The 23509-nt window shown below is 29.9% G+C and overlaps 1 protein-coding gene and 1 non-coding gene across 6 annotated transcripts; one reads left to right on the forward strand and one right to left on the reverse strand.

Moving 5' to 3' along the window:
- Nucleotides 1-3967: 3967 nt before the first annotated feature.
- On the reverse strand, nt 3968-4039 carry TRNAH-GUG (transfer RNA histidin (anticodon GUG)). Its single transcript has one exon. It is a non-coding gene; the product is annotated as a tRNA-His (tRNA).
- A 7624-nt stretch (nt 4040-11663) lies between these two features.
- On the forward strand, nt 11664-18742 carry LOC131166918 (UDP-glucuronic acid decarboxylase 6-like). Of its 5 annotated transcripts, XM_058125557.1 has the most exons (14): nt 12015-12077; nt 12170-12267; nt 12507-12619; nt 14141-14227; nt 14536-14623; nt 15821-15912; nt 16558-16622; nt 16701-16789; nt 17202-17279; nt 17358-17451; nt 17634-17700; nt 17815-17878; nt 18091-18131; nt 18305-18742. In XM_058125557.1, the coding sequence occupies exons 3-14, from the start codon at nt 12530-12532 to the stop codon at nt 18488-18490; spliced, it is 1041 nt and encodes a 346-aa protein (XP_057981540.1). In that variant the 5' UTR covers nt 12015-12077; nt 12170-12267; nt 12507-12529; the 3' UTR covers nt 18491-18742. The 5 variants fall into 5 exon arrangements, with proteins under 5 accessions (XP_057981544.1, XP_057981542.1, XP_057981541.1 ...); XM_058125561.1 differs by lacking the exons at nt 12015-12077; nt 12170-12267 and adding an exon at nt 11664-11930; XM_058125559.1 differs by lacking the exons at nt 12015-12077; nt 12170-12267 and adding an exon at nt 11691-11930 and having other exon boundaries at nt 12514-12619.
- The last annotated feature ends 4767 nt before the right edge of the window (nt 18743-23509 follow it).

Below are 23509 nucleotides of genomic sequence, written 5' to 3' on the forward strand. Positions count from 1 at the left end.
TTTTTACATTAATATCTTTAATTATTAATTTAAAAAAAAAATGTATATAAGGGTAAAATTGGCATTTGTCAAAAATAGTACCAAAATAAAATCTCCTTATAGTATTAGAGATATTGGATCCTACACGACAATATGGATGGACATTTATAGCACACCATAGAAAGTAACGTATAAAACTTAGGTTCGTCACTAACAATTCTACTATTTAATCTCCGAACTAAATTTGCACCCAACTCTAATACAAGGAGCTACTATAAATTTTTTAAAATTCATATCTAAACAAGGAATTGGGTTGACTCAATTTTCTCGATTGAATTGGTGATTAATTAGATTAGTATAATATTTTAGACTAAATGATTGTTTTGTATGTTTATAAAAGTTTTTATATATACTATGTGTCAAATTAGGGCAAAAATTTGTTGTGGTTTCTTTCATTTATATGTGTGTATATAACTCTAGGGTTCGATTGTCTCTAAAATAATTTTTTTTTTTCAATTGAAGAGTTTAGGTCGAGTTATGTTGTGTCAACTTCGATTGGGATGATTATATGGTAGAAATAGTAGGTTGCAAATAATAGAAAATCACACTTTAATTATGTTCCTAATAAAGAAAATAATTACAAATAAATTATTAAAAAATATTTCATAATTAATAAGGCACTATATAAACGTAATAGATGTTACATAAAAAGTGATGCTCATTACATTGCACTAATTGGAGGACACTGTATTACATGGGGGAAGCCTAACTCTTTTATTTCAAAATTTGTTTGGAACTTTAAAAATATTTAAAAAATGAAAAAAAGAAATAAAAAATTTTACTTTTTCATGCTTCATTCTGCAAGAAGGTTAAAATAAAATAAAATAAAATACATAATTAACCAATTAAAAATTTTAATTTTACATACTTATGAACATTTATCCTTCTAATCTTATAAAAGAATTTTTTATTATCAACAAGGTTCAATTTAGGGACAAACATAATAAAAATATAATTTCTTATTATTTTACTTTTAAAATTCATCATCCAAAGCTTCGGAAAAATAAATAAATAAAAGGTAAAAATGCAAGAGTTTTTTCCCGTTTTATTATTAAAATAAAATAAAATATTAAATAATACTCTATTTGAGAAAAAATTTCTCAAACTAATGCTCACGTAATCTCGTATCTTGATGCTGCGAGATTTAAAGCTAATGAGCGAATGGAAAGGTGACACGTGGCACGGGGCTAAGCAAATCTCGCAACACCAAGTTGCGAGATTTAAAGCGACTAGCGAACGGAAAGGTGACTTGTGGCACAGGGCTCTGCAAATCTCGCAGGACCAACCTGCGAGATTTGCTACACAAAAGTTTTGTGAGTTGACGCCTGGCAAATCTCGCAAGTTGATCCTATGAGATTTGCTGCGCCCATTCTTTTGCCCCTTCCTGCTTCAGTTTTCTTCGCGTTGCAGAGCAGAGAGCAGAGGCTGGACAATTTTTTTCGCGTTGCAGGTTACCATTGGCGAACAAACATTGCTGGGTTACCGTTGCTGCTCGTGAACTTTGCTGGCAGGAGTTGCTTGAGGAGGAAGATTATAAAAGGAGGAAATGGGGTAAGGCCTTTGAAATCCTAAGCTCATTATTTTTTGGGAGAAAAATACATATTATTTGATTGATTGGTTGATTTGTTAGTGTGCATTATTTAGTCCGAATTACCTTCAAATCGTTGAGTGAAGGTTTTTATTTCAAACTCCCAAATTTGAGATATATATTTTAATTTTGTTCGGTTTCCATTTAATTTTTCTATTGCAATTTTTATTATAAGTGTATTGGAAATTATATATATATATATAACAATCATGAGATGATATATTGATAATTTTAGATCCAATAATTAATAGATGATTTTTTTCTTAATTTTAAAATTGAATTATATTGCATCACTAAGTAATATGTTAAAATATATGATTAGTTTCTAATATGTTTTACACTAAAATTAAAAATATTTTTAATTAAAATTTTAATTGATAATTATGTTCTTATTATTTTAACTAACATTTAAATGTTTTTATTAAATGATAATAATAAATATATTATTATGTAATAAAAAATAATCTTATTCTTGATGTATATATATAACATGTAATTGTCATATTTTATATGTATGAATTACATATTACGATTGTCATATCTTGTGTATATGTATATACATACTGTAGGAATTCTATTTCCAATGGATTTTTGTTTCTTGAATAGCTTGTTTGATCTTATATTTCATATTTTTAGTGTTTCCTTTGATCACAATCAAATTCATCACTTTTCATATATTATGAACAATACTTGTCCGTATAACTTTTGTCTTGTGATCTTTTGTATTCTTCAAATTAGTCAACTTGTCTAAAATTTTGTTCCACTTCAAGTTTTGAAATTGAAGATTTAATTGTTCCATTAATCCCTTAAATATCGTTTAAATTTTGTTATAATTTACTTCCTAACTTAGCACTTAAAATCATATGCTGGATATTTTCATAATATATGTTTTTAATTTTCTAAAAAAACTTATTCATTTTATTTATTCATAATTCTAGGTCATGTGTCTTGTGTCATTTCATTTGTATAGTCATGTGTCCTGTGCACACTTCATACTCTTGAAGTTTATTTATATATTTTTTCAAATTAAATTGAGATGAATAAAATAACTTTTATTTAACTAAACAGTGAAAGATTCAACCTTCACTTTAAAGAATTAAATACTATCAAATGTAAAAAGTGACACATAACAATTATATATATGTTGCAACATGCAAAGTAAGGAAACTTTCACCTAAAATGACAATAGATAGCAAATTTTTGTTATTTTAAGTTTGAATGGTATCGCAACATCTACAAGTGTCTGAAATTACTGGAGGTCATAATAATTACTTTAATTTCATAGAATCGGAATTGGTACCAACCTGTTATTTTGTTAAGTGTATTTAGATCACTTAATTACTACTTGTTGATTGGTTTGTAGACTAATTATAAATTCGGTTTTAATTTATCTTGACAATATAAAACAAGTAATAATGTGATCTTTTTATGAGTTTATGACAAATAATAGATAAAAAATTATTTTCAAAATAATTGGAGTATTAACTATATATATATATATATATGTATATATATATATATATTGGATCGAGTGAAGTATGATTTTTAAGGATTTTACCCACTCAGATAAATCGAAATAATTTTTTTTTTCATTTTTATTTAACTAGGGCCAATTTAGTTAGTAAAATTAGATTCGTGATTATCTATCAATATCTTCTAATTTTTTTTTTGAAATGTTTGTAAATATCACGTTCTTTTGATTAATACTCAAATTTTACGATAATAGTTTGTCATTATGAATAAATAATTCTAAAAATTTAAATTTTCTAAATTAAACAGGACTATTTTAAAAATTTAACTCCTTGAGATTTAAATAATTTATGCTCTGATAAAAAGAATTTTTTTACAAAAAATACTTATCTAGAAAAATATTTATCTAAAAATAATTTTATCTATTATAAGTATTTTTAATATATTTATTTTAAAAAAATACTTATTTTTTTGATTTTTTTTTCAAATAATTATTAATTCAATTGTCAAAAAAATTGAGTACATTCAAAAACCTTCATTGAAAAAAATATTTATAATTTTTTTACAATTAAAACACATTTGCTTTATTAACTTTGAATTAAAATATTATATTTTTTTTAATTGGTTATTAGCATTTTAAATTTTAATTTATATATATAGCCAGTAAATCTCACGTGTGACCACCTTGTTGAAGCTGCGTGATTACGTGAGCATCAGTTTGGAAAATATTTTCCCAGAGTATTATTTAATATTTTATTTTTTTAAATAATAAAACAGTAAAAAACTAAAAAAGCAAAGGTTTTCTTATAGTTTTATTCCCATACCCATAACAGGAAAATTCATCTTATCTCGTTCTCAGACCGCAAAACATGTGGCTGCTGGGATTCGAGCCCAGGTCTCCACGGCCACAACGTGGAATTCTTACCACTAAACTACAGCCACCAGTGTACAAAGGTGAATATTATTTTATTTAACTCTATGAAAAAGAGACCATGAGGCATGTGAGGTACTCGTCCTATCAGGCTTAGAACTCAATTTGAATAAAAGATAACATAGATTTAGACAAAAAAAAAAAAAATTTAAAAATTCATATTCTCAAACATAACTTTAAGTTTGGATATGCACCAGTATAAAATTAAATAATTTTATATCATTTTTGTACAATTTATATGTGGAACCACAAAAGGTAATTGTCTTCAATCATTATTATATCATCCATAACAATGAATGATACTTATATACATTGAGAGTTGAAGAGCTTTGAAAATAATAAGGTTAATAATATTATAAGCTAATTAACTATAATAAAGATATATTATTTAAACAAACATGTAATGAATTATAACTATTCTTAACTTTTATCATTAATATTTTTATTACTATTTTTTATTACTATGTGAGTTTATGCACATTGAAACCAAACAAACTTTTTATTGCCATTTATATAGCTTTAAATACATTAGTAATTGAGAAAAAATATTCAATGAGGGCAACATTAGTTAAAAACTATCGTTGATAATATATTTCTTAATCATATCTTATATTTATATATTCCTATTAGTTACATCAAGATCATTTTTTAATAAGTTTAGTAACAAAAAGTATTAAGAATATTCCTTTCAGTAATATCGTAGTATGTCATCAAATGTCATTTTTTGTTAGTGTTATTCTTTTGATAATGTTAATCAACATTGCTAAATGTTATTTTATGTATTATTACAAATAGTATCCTCATTGTTATAAGAACACAATTGAAAAGAACATTTGTAAGCAAAAATAATACTTATTTATGACTAGTAAAATAATGTTACAAATGTGTTGTCAAAAAATAAAAAAATATATATATTTCTCAATATTATTGACCAACGGCTACTTGTTTTTGTGAACCAAATTACACAAAAAATATTTATTTATTACTTTTTTTGACAAATATATCATATTCTTATGCAATAGTAATTTCACATATTTCATATTTTAATTTTTGAAGAATAATTGTGGTTGAATAATGTTTAAATCATTGAAACTTGCAATACAAGTTCAACTTTTCAAACTAATTTAAGGTGAATTTCTAACTTCATAATTTTGTATAAATCCTAAAGAAAAAAAAGCGATGTATGGTAAGGAAGTGACTAGCACTATGAGTTAGGATTGCATGTGTATATACATTTAGGGTTAGAGAGACATAATTTAAATTAATAGTATTTAAAATGAGATTGCATTGTGAATATTGTTTGCAAATTATTTTCTCTCAATCAATGAAACTACAGGGGGCAAAATTTAAATTAGAATTATAAAAAAAAAACTTTAGAATTTAGATGTTTTAAGGTAAATAGAAATAAGACATAATAAATAAAATGTAATTTAATGAATGGTTAAAGGAATGCTAAAGTATGTTTGTAGAAGATAAAACAGGGAAAGGGTAGCTGAGATGGTCTAAACACCAATAGTATAGGCTGAATAATACAATAATGAATAAGACTGAATTAGTTAAGGGATTGTTTGGTGTCATTGTAAAAAATTAGAGAAATGAAAACCAAAACCAAAAACTATAAACTAGAAACCAACAACCTATTTGGTTAACATTTATAAAACTAATACAAATTAAAATTTTAATTAAAAAATACTCTTTTTCACCTTTAAATCAAATAATATTATAAAAATATAAATAAAATAATAAAAATTACAAATAGTGTACATTAAAAAAAATTACTATAATAAAAATAAAGTTTATTATAATAATTTTACTTATTTGTTCTACTTTCAAAATTTGCTTTAGAATAAAAATTTTATTGAACATGACAATTGAAAAACATTTTGTAATTGAATTTATTATTATTATTTGAAATTTATGTATATATTTATCTTTTCATTATTATTTATAAATTTTAATCTTCAAAAATATTTTTTTGTATTAAATTATTCATTTTATATACTTTAAAATTAAATAGTTATTTTGATAAAAATAAATACATTTTATAATCTGTTTCTTTACCATAGAGAAACAAAAACATAAAAAATAGCAAAGATACCAAATATGCCCTAATATTAGTGACAATAGAAAGAGTATATTTAAAATTACTTGAAATGAGATAAAATAACGTGTGGGTAATTTATACACAATATTTCTTTCATTTAATAATAATAAAATAACAATAACAATAACAATAATAAAAATAACAATAGTAATACTAATAAAATAATAATAATTTTATTTACCCGAAATACATGCCGAAAAAATGTTGCAAGAGACCATGAGATCATTTGACGTGACGGTCTAAGAAAACAAGATGGATGACATCAGATGCATTCGTGGTGTAAGGCTTATTTTGTGAGTTTTTTTTTCCCATTTTATTATAAAAAAGAAATAAAATATAAAATAACACTCTGATTAGGAAAATTTTTCCCAAAATAATGCCCATGTAATCTCGTAGCTTCATGCTGCGAGATTTACTCATGGCCGCTCTGCCTTCGACGTGTGGCAAGGAGAGAAACAACGGGTAGGTGACGCGTGGCGACGCTTGACAAAATCTCGCAACTTGGAGTTGCGAGATTTAATGAGGCATCGAACTGGAACGTGACGCGTGGCGGAAATCTCGCAGGACTAAGCTGCGAGATTTGCGCCTGAAATCCATCCGCGTGGTGACACGTGGTAAATCTCGTAGGATAGTCCTGCGAGATTTGCTTCGTCTGCTCAAATCCTTCCCGAGCTCTCTCAGAAGACAATATCGCAGAGGAGCTGAGTTTGCAGAGGACCGTTCGAGTTGAGCTTGCAGAGGATCGTTCGAGGTGGCAGGTGACCGTTCGGGCGAAGGCGAGGCTATTTAAGGGCCGAAGATGGGGTATGTTATTTTTTATTTAGAAAAAACGTGAATATATTATTTAACTTACTGAGATTTATTTTATGTTTTGAGTTGGATTTGTATCATATTTTCATTCTGACTATTTGGGTTCGTTGCTGCATCTAGAGGAAGGTTAGTTTTTTTAATTAATAATTTCATTAACGTTTGTGTCTCTGTTAGTATGTGTATATACTCCGTGTGCATAATGATTTGTAGAACTTTGTATTGGTGTACACTTAGGGCCTGTTTTTTTTTTAAGTGTGCGTGAAAACTAGTGTCATAGGTGTTTAAGACTATTTATTGTATTTAACTGTAATTGAGTTTTAATAAATAACTTTTTAATAAAAAAATTTTATACCTTACCTCAAAATAATAAATTAAATAAGAATAATCTACCTACTCATATGATAGTATCCTAAAATAATTTTCGTATAATTTTAATCATTTCTCAGTTAAAATTAACAATGTGTTTTATTTAAATTTAATTATAATTTAAAATATAAAATTTAAGTTTATAAATTTTATAAAACTTAAATTTAAAATATAACAATTGTTTAATTGTTAAAATATAACTTTCCCTTATAAATTTAAAATTTAATTAAATTTAAATTTTTTAAAGTTATAATTTAAATTTAATTTTAACTTTCCCTTTTTACAAATTTAAATTTAAATTTAAATAATAAATTTAATTTTGTTTTGCAAAATGTTTAATTGTTAATTTTAAATATTACATCTAATAAACATTTTGCAGCATTATAATTACTAGGCATTTTTATAACTTATTGAGAAATTTATTTTTTCCAATTATATTTTTATAAAATTTTGAAATAATACAAATTATTTTGTCATACTTATATAATTAGTTGGCCTAAAGCATCAAAGCAGTCAATTCGAAATTTTTGTTCGGTCTCTAATCCACTTATTTGACTTTAATCATTATATTAATCATATATTTTTTTTATTTACTAAATTAATGTCATTTTAAAATATCATTTTATTAAGGACAAATTTTGTTATTCCACATGCATTTAATAGTTAACTAATAAAATATTCATTTCGTCAATAAAATTAAATTATAAGAAATTTTTTAGTATTTTTTTGTAAATTTAGGGGTTAGAATCATATTTTGAAATTTTTTTTGGATTTTATCCAAATTTTTATGACAAAATACTTATTTATAATCAATAATTTCTTTTATGTAAATCTTTTTTCAAAAATTATATATTTAAAAATTAAAAATTTAAATTTAAGTTTAAATTTAAATTTAACTTTAAATTATATTTATAAGGGAAAGTTATGATTAAATTTATTAAAAGGGAATGTTTATTATTTAAATTTAAATTTGTAAAAAAGGATAGTAATTATAGTTATAAATCTCGCAGGACTAACCTGCGAGATTTGCTCACTGTCACGTGTCACCACCCTGTTGGTCTGGGGATTTAAATCTCGCAGCTTCATGCTGCGAGATTTTCTCTGCAACCGTGCCGCGCGTCAGCTTCTCATTGGTTGGACTTTTAAATCTCGCAGCATGAAGCTGTGAGATTACGTGAGCATTATTTTGGGAAAATTTTTTCCAATCAAAGAGTTATTTTATATTTTATTTCTTTTTAATAATAAAATTAGAAAAAACTCCTTATTATGTTCCCTAAAGCGAATGTTCCATCCAGCCTGTGGCTGTGGAGAATGGGGAGCAACGTTCAAGGGTCAGAGTTGAGTGTGAGTTGGGCATTGTGCGTGAGTTGTGTCTGACGCGGCGGATAACTCAGATGTCCACATCGTAAATATACAACTAACTGTCATGGACCGGCTGGGCGGCGAGACGAGACCACGTCCGAAGCCTGATGTGTATCCGACTTGGCAGATAACTCTATATCGATTAGTTTTTTACTTGAATATTTAAAAAAAAAAATTGTAGTGTTTATTTTTAGTTTTTAAAGTGTTTCTGTGAAGCATTTATTGATTAGTAAAATTAAGGATACAAAATCCTAAAAATATTTCTTAATAAATTCATGTTAATTACGTATTAGAGGGAATGTGTTTCTCCTTATATAGTGAATTAGTTGTACTTCTCACGCACAAGTCAAGTTTTATTTTTATTTTGGACGTTTATTTTCTTATATTATAATTTACAATTTTTAAAATATATTTTTTATTATTAATTAAGGGAAGAGGCAATAATTTTTAACATACATATTTTCTTCCAGTTGAATGGAAAATAAATTATCAAAATAATGAGTAGTTAGTAAATTTGTATTTACTAAAAAATTACCCACAATTTTTTACCATGTCAACTCCTTATTTCTTAATATCTTTCTAAAATTAAAATTTGTTAAATAAATATGTATAACGTAAGTCTACTATAGAATGCTTGCCAAAAAAAAAAAAAAATAAAACCAAAGTAGGTTGATTAATACAAAAGGGCATTATTTACTTCAATGTTTTTTTTTTATTATAATATTATTTTGTTTGATTGCCTAATTAGTTTTTTTTTTTTACTTTATACTGTGTTTAGGAGTATGAATTTCAGACTTTATATTTAGATTTTGATGAATTTGGACATATTTCAAATAAAATGTTAAAATATCTATCTCTAGCACATTGTTATATGTAATGGGAGTCTAATAAAACAAATTTTATATGATAAATATGTAAAATATAAAGAATAATTTGTTTCTATTTTATTTTATTCTTGTATAGAACAATTCTTTAGTGTACAATAATTTAGATAAATTCTTTATCCAATATTTTGCACGTTGGAATCAAATTAGCTAGTTTGGAGTAAATGGAATAAAAAATTATACGATGAATATATAAAATTATAAAGATTAATTTCATTATCTTGTGTACCCAACAAACCATTTGTATGCATCTTATATATATTGTATATGGTATTTATTTGTTTTAAATTATATAAAAATTAATTGTAGAGTACTTATTTGGAAGTATTAATTTAGGATCTGAATTCAAATTCATGTGGCTTAAAATTAAATTTAAATTTTTTTATTATATTTTATTTGAATTCACACGAATTCAAATTTAAAATATATACTATAAAAAAGGTTGATATCTCTTTCTAATAGTTTAACAAGTTCTTTTTTTTTTTTTCCTAATTATGTTAAACACTCTTACAAGTTATTTCTAACTCATTTTTAATTCACTACAATTTCAAACAAATTACAAAAAAAAAAAAAAAAAAATTATAAATTGAAATTAGATGAAAATTTGCAATAATCATTGGAACTCACACAATTTGAAAGCCTATAATAATCATTTGACTAATACTTCACTTATTCTATTTGGCTATTAAAAATATTAGAATATGAAAAAAAATTATTTATTAAAGTGTTAGTCTAATTATATTATTTTTCTCATTATATACTATTGTATGTTAACTGACCTCACCTAGTGAGACTTAAGGTTTGATTTTGTTGTTGTTGTAGATTACTTAATGTCTAGTACAAATTTAGACACTATATAATTGTCAGAATGTCTACTATCCCGATTAGACAACACATTAAACACCATTAATTATATATTGATGAGATAAAAAAAATTACAGTGAAAAAGGTTATGTAATATATTACGTATAATTATTTGTTTGAAAAAAATTATTAACATTCCAAAAAAATTATAGCTAGTGTCAGTAGTAAATGTAAGATTAGTAGTTTGCAAGGGAGAAGTATCGTGTCCAAATTTTTCATAAAGTGTAAATTAAAGAAAATTAATTCCTCCTTATTTCATTTTCCTTAGCATTCTTCAAATGAAATTCTTGATCTAATATACCTTGTTTGGAACTTGAAAAATACTAAGTAAAGAAATCGAAAATAAGAAAGAATCCATTTTTTATGTGAAAAAGAAAATAAAAATTTTATCAAACTAATGGAAAAAATTATTTTGCGCACAATTGACATTTGATATTTCTTAATTTTTAATCATTTATTTTTTTTATTTTAATAGTATTTGATATAGAGAGAGGGAATATAATGAAAAATGAATTTCCTTCTTATTTTCCTTTCTTTTCCTTTCATTTTTTCAAAAGAAATTTTAATCCAAACAAATCCTTAGAGAATAGAGAAGAAAATATGGAAGAATTCACTTTTTTCATTTTAGGTTATCAAGTAATTATAAAAAACTAATGAAAAATTAATTTTACACATCATTAATATTTTTATTTTTAATAATTTGATATAAGGAGAAAATATGCAAAATAACTTTCCTTCTTAATTTTTTTTCTTTCCTTCGGTATAGTTCTCAATGACTCAATCAATACGTAGCCTCATCATAAAAACTTAAATTAAAATGAATGCTACTTTAATATTATAATTTTCAACTTAACATTATATTTGTGCTAACCTAAACAAAATACAAGCTATTGAAGGAAGCCAAAATTAATTCTGGCATATATAAATTTTCTTAGAAGTTAAATTTTTAAATTAAAACTTATATTTTGTATGAGATAAAATATAATATAAAATTTTACTAATTAATTCAAATATAAAATTTAAAATTCGTCCAAACACAAATTCAAATCAAATTATAATTTATTATCTCTAATAATATAAAGCGAACTCTTCCATTGATATTTTTCATAGAATATAAATTTTTTTTATAATTATTCATAAATATATATTTTAAAATCTTTATATTTTTGAACCCTCTGCTATTTTCCTTTATAATTTTTAATTTTTTTTTCAAAATATAGATCCGTGGAGCGGCTTCTTATTATTACAAAAGTTGTGTGAAGACAACGCGATCGGTAACTGCATAAAACTGGGGTTAGCCCAAAGCTTAGTCAGGACAAGAACGTGATTTTATTGAAGTTGACCGGCCCATCTCGGTGTCACTGCCTCAATTCGCACGCCAAAGAGTTTATATAAATTGCAAGTGTAATTTTCTTCTTCATCATTGTCTTGAAAGCTCGCTCGAAAATTGATCGTTTTCCCGATTATTTCTACCGCTACGAAAGAAAAATCCCTAGATTCGATTACCGCGAGGTAATGTTCGTCATGCGATTGTCATAGTTCAATGCTCAATTGCTTTATGTTTAAAGCTGGATATTTCCAGATCTGAATCCCGTTGCGCGTGGGCTCTGCTTTCGCTGCGAAGAAGCTTTCTTACTCTACACTTTTCGTCTTCTTGAAGTTGTTTACTCTCTCTCTCTAGTTGGTACCGTTTGGTAGAAGAGTTTTCTTGGATTTTTGATTATCATATTTATTTATTTAATCGATTTTAGGTTGTTTTGATCCTATCACATTTTATATATAAAGCTCCGTTCAGACCCCTATTTATCAATTCAACTCTAGAGTTTGAGAATTGTACAGACCCAATCAGGTGATCTGAACATTTTGTTGCTAGTCTTCAAACAAAAATGGTTTTGCGTTTTGTTTTGACTTTTTTTTTGGCTCTAATTTTTTTAAGTTTGATGCGCGTGTAAGCTAATCTGAGTATGAGAGTTTAATTGGAGTATTGCTGTCTGATTCGTTGGTTTAATTGGAGTATTGGTGTCTGATTCGTGACTTTATTTGAATGTTAATGGTAAATCGAGAGTTTTTGTTGGCTGTGTGTTTCAGTAAACAGAGAAGGGATCTGAGCAATGGCTAAGGAAGTTTCAAACGGAGGCCACAATTCAGCAACAAAACCACCTCCGACACCATCCCCTCTGCGTAATTCCAAATTCTTTCAGGTAAAATATATCCCAAGCTCTGTATGTAAAGGTTCCATACTTTTCCGTCTGTATGACTTAAAGGCATTCACATGTTAGATTTTTCATTTTGAAATTGCTTCTTTCCATTTGAGAATTGGATTATGCTGATATTTCTCCATTTGGTCATGCGCTCTCAATGTGGTTAATGTGGTTTACATAAATTACATTTATCTTGGGTCAATGATGGGCTTTTTTATTTTTTATTTTTTATATTTGAATCAGAAGGAACAAAATTGCCATGCTACATCATTCAGAATGAGGAGTCAAGTAGCTCCTCAAATGTAGTTGGCTTGTGATGGACTTCCTCCCTTAGATGAGTTTTCTAAGGCACAATTTCCACATACTTACTTACCCAAAGAAGAAAAATATTTTAGATAGTTGTTCGCACTATTTAGCACTTTTGTAGTTACTGAGATGAGTTTGTGTGGTACTTAGAAGATAGTTGAAGAAAGTAGTGGCTTGTGTCAGTTTTGAGATCCATTAGTAATATGGTAAACTTTTCCTACTTTTTTAGTATAAAAAACAACATTATAAAGGCTTCATGATTATGCAGAGTGGAGACTCCAAAGATTTCCTTTAAATAAATAAAGATAAATAACTGGAAATCAAGTGCATTATTTTGTTTTTTTGGGTGAATTATTTCAAATTCTCAATTTTTCTATGGTGCCGTAACTGATTTTCAAGTCAATAAGTTAAACTTTTGGTCATGTTGTGCAGTTCTACTCCATGAATGTGTGTATTGCTAACACAAAAGTCTTAGGGTCTGTTTGGATCAAGAATTTTGTTTGAGGAAAGGAAAGGAAAGAAAAATGTGGCAACTCATTTTTACAAATATTTTCCTTCTCTATTAAATACTATAAAAAATGAAAGTTTGTTTTAATATAACTTAAAGTTAATAAAAATTAAATATTAATGATGTGTAAAATCAAAATTTTGTTCATAGATTTGGTATAATTCTTATTTTCTTTTTTACTTTCCTTGATAACCAAGCATGGAAATATGGATTCTTTGATATATTTTTTTTTATCTTTCCCTAATATTTTTTGAGTTCCAAACGGATCCTGATTGTTGTGCCCATATTCAACCTGATCCTATATAAAAATTATCCTGATCTTTTCTACAGGAAAATAGTATAGAAACAAAGGATAAAAAAAAACTTCTGACTTTTTACCAATAAAATTATCCATGATCATCCTGCTTTTGTCACCGATCACTCCACATTGTGAGTGAGTAGGAATGTATCCATTTGTTACCTGTGAACTTCAAGGAGAAAAAATGTACATCTTGATCATTTCATTTATAAAAAAAACATTGGTTGAATTTTTTGACTTTATATGTCTTTGAGACCTGAGAAGTTCAATGAGAGATTTTTCCATGCTTGGTACATGTTTGCTCAAGTGATAGATAGTTCATCTTTGTTCTCAAATTGTCATCATTATTGCTATTATTAATATTATTAGTATTTTTTTCAATGTTTTAATGTTTTTTCTTTGATGATAGTCCAATATGAGAATTTTGATTACCGGAGGAGCTGGTTTCATTGGATCACACCTTGTGGACAAATTGATGGAAAATGAGAAGAATGAGGTGAACACTTCTGCCCTTGATTTTCAGTTGTATGTTATGACAGTTAGTATGCAATGCAATTTGGATGATTTTGTGTTTGTGGATTAGTTTGGTAAACAGTGTATATATTGTTTAGAACAATAATTTATGCATGTATTAAGATCAATGATGTCACTGCATCCTCATTTGTCTGTGATGCGACTCATGTCAGACATGCTTCTCAGATCGACACAGAATACACATTCATGTAAATAGTGTTAAAATTTGCAAGCATATACATTGCACTTTTCAGTTATGCATTTCTCATTATTTTCTTTATTTGTTGTTAGGTCATTGTTGCGGATAACTACTTCACTGGCTCAAAGGATAATTTAAAGAAATGGATTGGACATCCTAGATTTGAACTTATTCGTCATGGTATGTTCTTCCCTACAAACTTTTTAATTTGTTTGCACTACTCTTTAAAAATTTTGATCCTGGCTGCAGAAGCAAGTGAGCCTAATGTTATTTGCTAGAGAATTTTGCACTTCTGTTTATTGGTATTGAGCATATTAGGACTTGAAAATTAGTTGGGACTTTATGACACATGTTTGAATCACCGCCTTATACAGTGACGAATATAAACATTTCTCATTATAAACCTGGGATATTAAAAGTGTTATATATTTAGTTGTTTGCTCATTTCAATTAATATTTCATTCTCTCACTTAGCACAACTAAATTTTTCTCAAATTTGTCAGCACTAATACTAAGGATTGGCTGAACAAATGTTCAAGGATATTTAGAGCCACTGGTCATAAATTGATTTAGAACCATTCTAGAATCTTTGATGGGATAGTGATGTCTTTTGCTTTGGTGTAAAGTAGGGTTCAATATTTTTGGTTTGGTCTGGTTTAAAGGAGTGCATCTGGTTGGTGTGCAATGTGATTGGAGTGTTACATTATTCTAGTAGTTTCTTGTTATTTTATTTTTCCTACATTTGAATTTTATAGGACTTGTATTCTGATACTTTTATATTTTTTCTGTCTTAATAATATTTATTATTTTATCTGAAAAAAATTCCAACATTGTGATTATGTGACAGTTAAATTTCTGTGTAAATATTATTCTTAAATTCATGGATATCTTTATCAATAAATAATTTTTCAAACATAGAATGCTTTATGGGGATTCAAAGATGCAGGTACCTTATAAGTAGATTTAGCAATTGAACTTTCTTTTGGACTTTAGGAAAACAGGCTTAATGAAGAACGCATATGTGGATGTGTTGGAAATAGATACTATGGAAACATTGATGTTCGTGAATAATATATCAGAATAATATTTTTAATCTATAGTGTATGGGTATGGATCCTAGTGTTCACCATATTTGGATAGAATTAAGATCTGGGTAATATCACTTTTGTAAAGGAATTTTGTAATGATATTTACATGCTTTGTACTTTTTATTGTCTGTGCTGCTCGATTCTCTGCTGGAATGACTGCTTCACTTGGTTTTATTTGGATTGTATCACATCTAATACTGATTTCTTATTTTCTTTCCCTGTATGTTTTGTGGTTTTATGCCTATTTGATGCTCATCCATGGATGATTTAAAAATTTTTCTTCTTGTAGATGTCACTGAGACACTATTGGTTGAGGTTGATCAAATATACCATCTTGCTTGTCCTGCTTCACCAATTTTTTACAAGCACAATCCTGTAAAGGTGTGTATATAGATTTCTGCTTTGATGTGAAGTTAAATGGCAGTCAAGCATGCCCTTGCTGTGAATTATGTCCTCTATGCATCAGGCATGTTAGTTTTTACTATTGTAACCAATTATGTTGGTTTTAAGAAATAAATTTGATGTCATCTCTCTATCTCTGTCTGTGTGTGGGTGCGTGTATGAAGTATAAGCTGACATTTACTTTTCTCCTCATCTGTAACTGATTCTTTGAAGCCAAATAGGTTTGACTAGTAAATCTCACAGCAATAAAACCCTTAAATATATACTTTCACTAACACAGTATTGAATTTGGCCTATAACAATAGTTGATACTAGAAGCTTCTTCCCCTTTTAGGTGCAAGCCTGTAACCTGGTTACTGTGACTGATGCTGGTTTATAAAAAATTGATTAAATCTATGCAAGCACAGGTTAATAATATTTAGGTCCAAAAGAAAAAAAACTTGGGTCTCGGTTGTTCAAGGCCATATTTTCTATTTATGATTATGCATTATATTCCTTTTTAATTTATCTCTTAGGGAATAACTTCTTCTCTCATATAAAAAACAAAGTGTATTTTTCTGCTTCCAGTCGAGTGTGTATTGGATAAATGCTGATAGTCTGACTCATGAGCACATGATTTGACAGACAATAAAAACAAATGTAATTGGCACACTGAACATGTTGGGGCTTGCCAAGCGAGTTGGAGCAAGGTTAGAGTCTAGTCATCTTTTTCTGGTATCAGTGATGACGTATTCTTTTTCTACTTACAATCTGATAATGGTCAACAGGATATTGCTCACATCAACTTCAGAGGTGTATGGAGATCCTCTTGTGCATCCCCAAAACGAAAGCTATTGGGGCAATGTCAACCCTATTGGTATGCCATTACTTAACTAACGGCTACTGCATAAATTGATGTTTGCTTTACTTGATGTAGTTTGGAGTGTGTATGTCATTCTTGTGAGCAAACTGTTAATGATTCTGTAGGAACATAGTATGAGTGGACATTTTGAACAAGAAGAGTATATAAAATGTTCTATTTGTTTTGGTACCCCAGTTATTTTATTGAGTTTTACCTTGGAAACATAATCTGTCTTTGTAATTGTCTCTCAAGACATGTTTAATAGATATCCTTGCTGTATTTCCTTATGTATGAGTTACAATGGTGTAATTCATTCGAGTCTTGAATGCACCATGGAAACAAATCTGATATATAATTATGTACACAAAATAGGTAAAATTTGAAGTTTCATTTCAAGCAATAATTATAAGAACTAAATTTATTACAGGTGTTAGGAGTTGCTATGATGAGGGAAAACGAGTAGCTGAGACATTGATGTTTGATTATCACAGACAACATGGGATAGGTAAACAGCACTCTCTCTCTCTCTGATACTTGATGTAAATTTTTTACTCTGTCCTGAAATGGTGATATCCTGTGACAGAAATACGGATCGCTAGGATCTTCAATACTTATGGGCCCCGAATGAATATCGATGATGGCCGTGTTGTTAGCAATTTCATAGCTCAAGCACTTCGGTAATTACTAACTGATCATCACTAAATTTTGGGGAACTTTCATATATTGTAGGACATCATTTATCATCATTATTTGTACCATCCTTATTATCACTTCCTGAACAGGGTGCTAAGCTTACAATCATCTATTTTGGCTATATTTTTTACCCTGTAGCATTTCTTATGCTTGTCCTTCGATGCAGTGGTGAGTCCTTGACTGTTCAATCGCCTGGAACACAAACTCGGAGTTTTTGTTATGTATCAGACATGGTAGGCAAGTCTAATTTGTTTTAACCTAGATTAGATTGTGAGCTACGTCAATCAACTCTTAATTCAATGCCAGGATTGTTAACTTCGCATGCATTTTATTTTTCGAATTTTAAGGTTGATGGCCTTATTCGACTGATGGAAGGAGAACACACTGGGCCAATCAACATTGGGAATCCAGGTTATTATTTGACTTTATATATTGTATAAACAGCAGTGTCTGGCTCCTATAGACTGATTCTAGGGATCTAGAATACCAAACCTTTTTAGTATGAATTTATGTTTGCAACGATACAATGGAATGTGAATGGTCATTTCTTTCTTCTCCCCATTCCATTCCTGCATACCAAACATAGCCTTTGTTGCATTACTAACCAGGTTTTCATATTCTAGGTGAATTTACAATGCTTGAACTTGCTGAGACCGTAAAGGAGGTTAGTTTTTTATTTACATGTCTCAACTTCTTGTAAATTTGAATCCAGTTTTTTTCTTAGTGATGCACTTCCATTTGTTGACTCCATGCTCTTGTCCAAACAAATGGGTGATACTCAAGAGGAAAAGGTAAAATTAAAGTAAAATTAATAATTTGCATCGCAATCTTGTGCAGCTGATCAACCCTGAGGTGGAAATCGCAATGGTGGAGAACACGCCAGATGATCCTCGCCAAAGAAAGCCAGACATCACGAAGGCTAAGGAGTTGTTGGGATGGGAACCGAAGATCAAGCTGCGGGATGGGCTTCCCCTTATGGAGGAAGATTTCAGTCTGAGGCTTGGAGTCCCAAAGAACAAGTGAATAATTTACACTAGTCTGAAAATGGCAGGATGGTGCCTGATAAATTTTCCATTGATATTAAAAAATGAAAAGCAATTCGTGGGGTGCTTCTTTTTTCAAAATATTGGAGAAAGTAGAATAAGTGGTCCGAATAGGCTGTCACTTTATAAACGGGTGGGGAGTATGCCCTTAAATTTAGTGAGACTGCTGTAATCTGTTTTATTTGTTACTTGATATGGTAAGAAAGCTTCTTGTCTCTCTTATTGATGAAAACTACGAGTATTTTCCATTCCCAATTTCTAGTTTGGAAAAATTATGAAAGTAAATACTTTAATTTTTGTAATTTTAAAGTTTTAATTGGAATACATAGTTTTTCTAAGTTTTGGTAAAAAGACAGAGATCTCTCCTTAAGTTTCAAAAATACTAAGTACCTCTTTTCAGATTTTAAAAATGTTACAAATCTCTCTGAAGGTTTGTGAGAAAGACACAAATATCTCCTCAAAAAACTTGTCTTTGTAAAATATATGATGAAGGTTTTGTGTTTTTTCGACAAATTTTAGGGGAGGTCATTGTTTTTTTATTAAATCTTAGGATAGGTTGGTGTCTTTTGCCCTAGTTTTAAATTTAGGTTCTTAAAATTGCTCAATTTTAGTATTTACATGAAATTTGAGTCGCAAGATTAGAAACTTTAGCTAGTAGAGTCGGCAACTATTGTAGTAAATTTCTTTTTATGTAATATTGAAAATTTGAAGCATAACACTCTAACTAATGTATCAATTTATTCATAAGATATAGGTTATTAAAATGAAAAATGAAGGTAAAATTATGTTTAGCATAACCATTTAAAATGAATAGATAATTGCATGGTAATCGGAATGAATTTCTCATGTTCTACAAGTATGTAATGTATATTGAAATATTTACAGGGTTGGTCCTCTGATGTATTAGTTACATATTTTTCTATATAGATGACTAAATAATTCTTTCAAATCTCTTTGATTATACATCAATGCCATTAATTATTAGAAAATTGATGAAAATTTTAATGTAACATTGCAAGTATGAATTTTAAATCTTAAATTTAAATTTATATGGATTTGAATAAAATTCAATATAATTTTTTATTACATATTTTTAAATTTCACATAAAGTGAGACCCAAAACCTCCCCCAAGTATAGGATTAGACAACATTTTTTTTTCTCTCAATTTCCTTTTCACCCTCTATCTCATAGTATTTTGGTGCTTTCCATTGTTGACTTTTTTTTTAATATTAAAATTTACCTTTCAAAATCAATTTATACTATTAACTAGTTTGGTATAAATGTTAATTGCTTATAAAAATTAGAGTGATTTCACTTTTGGCACAAAACTTTGCCATATTCTGGACAGCCGGTGCCGACAAAGTTGAAATGGAGCAGCCACCGATGCAGCAAAGATTGACGGAGGAGCAGTCGGAGCCGAAAATGTTGAAGGAGCAGCAACTGACTGCTCCTGACTGGGTATGGATCCATCAATTGTCCCCCTCCATACTCATAGAAAGAGAATAATATGTCAATCTTCAATTGACGTCCATCCCAACTATATCCCTACATAGCCGGAGCTTCTTATAAGTCACCTCCTTTGTCAACATGTCTGCTGGATTCTCTTTAGTATGAATTTTGACTAACTTCAACAGTTGTTAATCCATTACTTCGCGCATCCAATGATAACGAATGTCAATATGTTTTGTCCGGGAATGGTATATTGAATTCTTGCTCAAGTCTAGAGCACTATGACTATCACAATGTATCTTGTATTCTTCCTATTTGACCCCTAACTCTTGAAGAAACTGCTTTAACCACATCTCCTTCCCAGCTTCTGCTGCAACAATATGTTCTGCTTCTGTTGTGGATAGGGCAACACACTTTTGTAATTTTGACTGCCATGATATAGCTCCACCTGCAAAGGTGAACAAAAAACCTGATGTGGACTTTCTCCCATCAAGATCACCAACCATGTTTGCATCAGTGTAACCCTCCAAGGTTGGTTCAGCTTCCCTAAAACAAAAGCATAGTCCTGATGTACCTTTCAAGTACTTGAGATTCCATTTCACAGCTTCCCAATGGTCTTTTCCTAGCTTGGAAAGAAACTTGCTCACAACGCCTACAACGTGGGCAATGTCTGGTCTCGTACACACCATTGAGTATATCAAACTTCCAACTGCTGACGAGTATGAGACAACTTCTTGCTTAACTTGAAATGATTAGCCAGTGGAGTATTGACTAACTTAGCACTTTCCATGTTGAACTTTTTGATCACCTGTTCAACATACTTCTTTTGTGATAACCATAATTTTCTGGCTTTCCTATCATGACTGATCCTCATGCCTAGGATCTACTGAGTTGAGCCTAAGTCCTTCATTTCAAATAACTTAGATAACTCCATCTTTAACTTGTTGATCTTGCTTGCATTTTGACTAATGATCAACATGTCATCAACATAGAGCAGTAGTATGACAAGACTACCATTAGCGAATGTATGAACATATGCACATAGATTTGCTGCAGTCCTCTTGCATCCATGATTCACCATGAAAGAGTCAAATTTTCTATACCATTGTCTCGGTGCTTGCTTAAGGCCGAAGAGACTTTTCTTCAACCTGCAGACTAGGTGTTCCTTCCTTGAAACTTCAAACCCTTCTGATTGCTCCATGTAGATGTCTTCTTCCAAGTCTCAATGTAGGAAAACTGTCTTCACATCCATTTGTTCAAGCTTTAGATTTAACTTGGCTACCAATCCGAGTATGACTCATTGTTGTCATTTTTACTACTGACGAAATATCTCGTCAAAGTCAACGTCTTTCTTCTGTTCAAAACCTTTGACGACCAATCTGGCTTTATGCGTCACTATCTGTCCACTACCATCTTTCTTAAGTTTGAACACCCATTTGTTCCTCAGTGCTCTCTTCCCTTTGGAAAGTCTTACCAACTCATATGTTTGAGTCTTATGTAAAGAATTCATCTCTGCTTTCATAACTTCCACCCATTTTGTTTTGTCAGTATGAGACTTGACGTCTTGGAAACTTTCTGGCTCCCCCTCATCAATGAGTAAAAGATATTCTGATTTTGGTTATCTTCTCGATGGAATTAGAACACGAATTCTTCCAGATCTTCTGGGCTCAACATCTTCTAGAGGAGGAGATGTTTCATCATCTGGCTAATGTGATGATTCTGCAATTTCTAGTGAAGGGGATTGTTGCTCCCACTGCTCAACACCGTCTACATCTGTTTCCAGAGGATCATCCTGCAGCTCTCCATAGTTTGTGGGAGAATATGGTGGTGTAGGATCTAATACAATGTCTGGAGCATTAGAACTAGGCTGCTTTAACTTTGTTTGTGGTTCAAAGTCCTCAAACACCTGGTTTTCATGGAAAACCACATCTTTCGATCTAATAACCTACTTCCTCTCCAGATCTCATAATCTGTAGTTGAATTCATCATCTCCATAACCAATGAAGATGCATGGAATGGATTTCATGTCGAGCTTTTGCCTCTGCTCATTAGATGCAAAAGCTTTGCACCTAAACACTCTTAGATGAGTGTAAGAAACTTTTCTTCTGGTCCATACTTTCTTTGGATTTTAAAATTAAGTGGTGCTGATGATGATCTGTTGATAAGGTAACATACGGCACGAACAGCTCCCCCCCCCAGAATGGCTTAGGTAATTTAGTCATATTGAACATACTTCTAACTCTCTCTATAATGATCCGATTCATTCTTTCAACTACACCATTATGTTGTGGGGTACGTGGGACCGTATTTTCATGCATGATACCGCGCTCAGTACAGTATGCTCTGAACTCGTTGGAAGTATACTCCCCTTCATTGTCTGTCCGGAGGTACTTCAATTTTTGCCCTGTTTGTCTCTCCACCATAGCATGAAATTCCTTGAAATATTTAAATACCTAGTCCTTTGTTTTTATAAAATATACCCACACCTTCTTTGAAGCATCTTCAATAAAGGTAACAAAATACCTGTTGCTGCCGATTGATTTTACTTCAATGGGTCTGCATACATCAGAGTGTACCAAACTCAATGGTTTTGACCTTCTCTTCATAGAAGAACTAAATGAAACTCTGCGTTGCTTCCCAAATAAGCAATGATCACATGGGTTCAAGGCAATACCTTTTGTGATTTTGATAAATGTCTTCTTCGCCAATGTAAGGAGTCCTTTCTCACCCATGTGTCCGAATCTCTTGTGTCATAAGTTTAATGATGCTTCATCTTCCACTGCATTGAAGACATCAGTACAAATCTTCGCTTGCGTCTTGTACAATGTGCAGCATATACGTCCTCGTGTTATTATCAAGAAACCTTTCGACAATTTCCAAGCGCCTTTCCTAAAGTAGCTTTCATAACCATGTTTATCAAGGGCTGCCCCATAAATAAAATTGAGTCGAAGGTCTGGGACATGTTGAATGTCCTTCAGTGTTATGTTGCAACTAATATTAATCACAATCTGCACATCTCCAATTCCCATGATTTGAGAAGAACTGGTGTTCCCCATCTTTACTGTACCAAAGTCTCCAAATTTATACACCGTGAAGAACTCTTTGTAGGGAGTGGCGTGGTAGGAGGCTGCTATGTCTACCACCCATTCAATGTCGTGGTTCTCAATATGACAACATGTATTTTCATCAATCGAAAATACCGATGTCTTAGGTTAAGGTGACCGAGCTCTCACCTTCGTCCTCCTTTTGTTGCTAGCTACTTTGACCATGATCCTGCTGAAATTTTCGACAATCTTTCTTTATGTGGCCTTTAATGTCACAATAGTAACAAAAGACTTTTCCTCTTTGCCAATTTCTACCATCACTGGATCTACCACAATCCTGGGACCTTCCTCTAGATCTGCTTCTACCTCTGCCTCTGCCTCTGGTACTAGTACCTTCTTGAGGTCAGCCTCTGGTTTCAGCAACAAAGGCTTGTGACTGATCTACACCTGTCTCTTTTCTCTTGGCCTCCTCGTTGAATAAGGCATTTTTTACCATTGACATGGT

This window comes from Malania oleifera, chromosome 10 (assembly GCF_029873635.1).
Source record: "Malania oleifera isolate guangnan ecotype guangnan chromosome 10, ASM2987363v1, whole genome shotgun sequence".
Taxonomy (NCBI): domain Eukaryota; kingdom Viridiplantae; phylum Streptophyta; class Magnoliopsida; order Santalales; family Ximeniaceae; genus Malania; species Malania oleifera.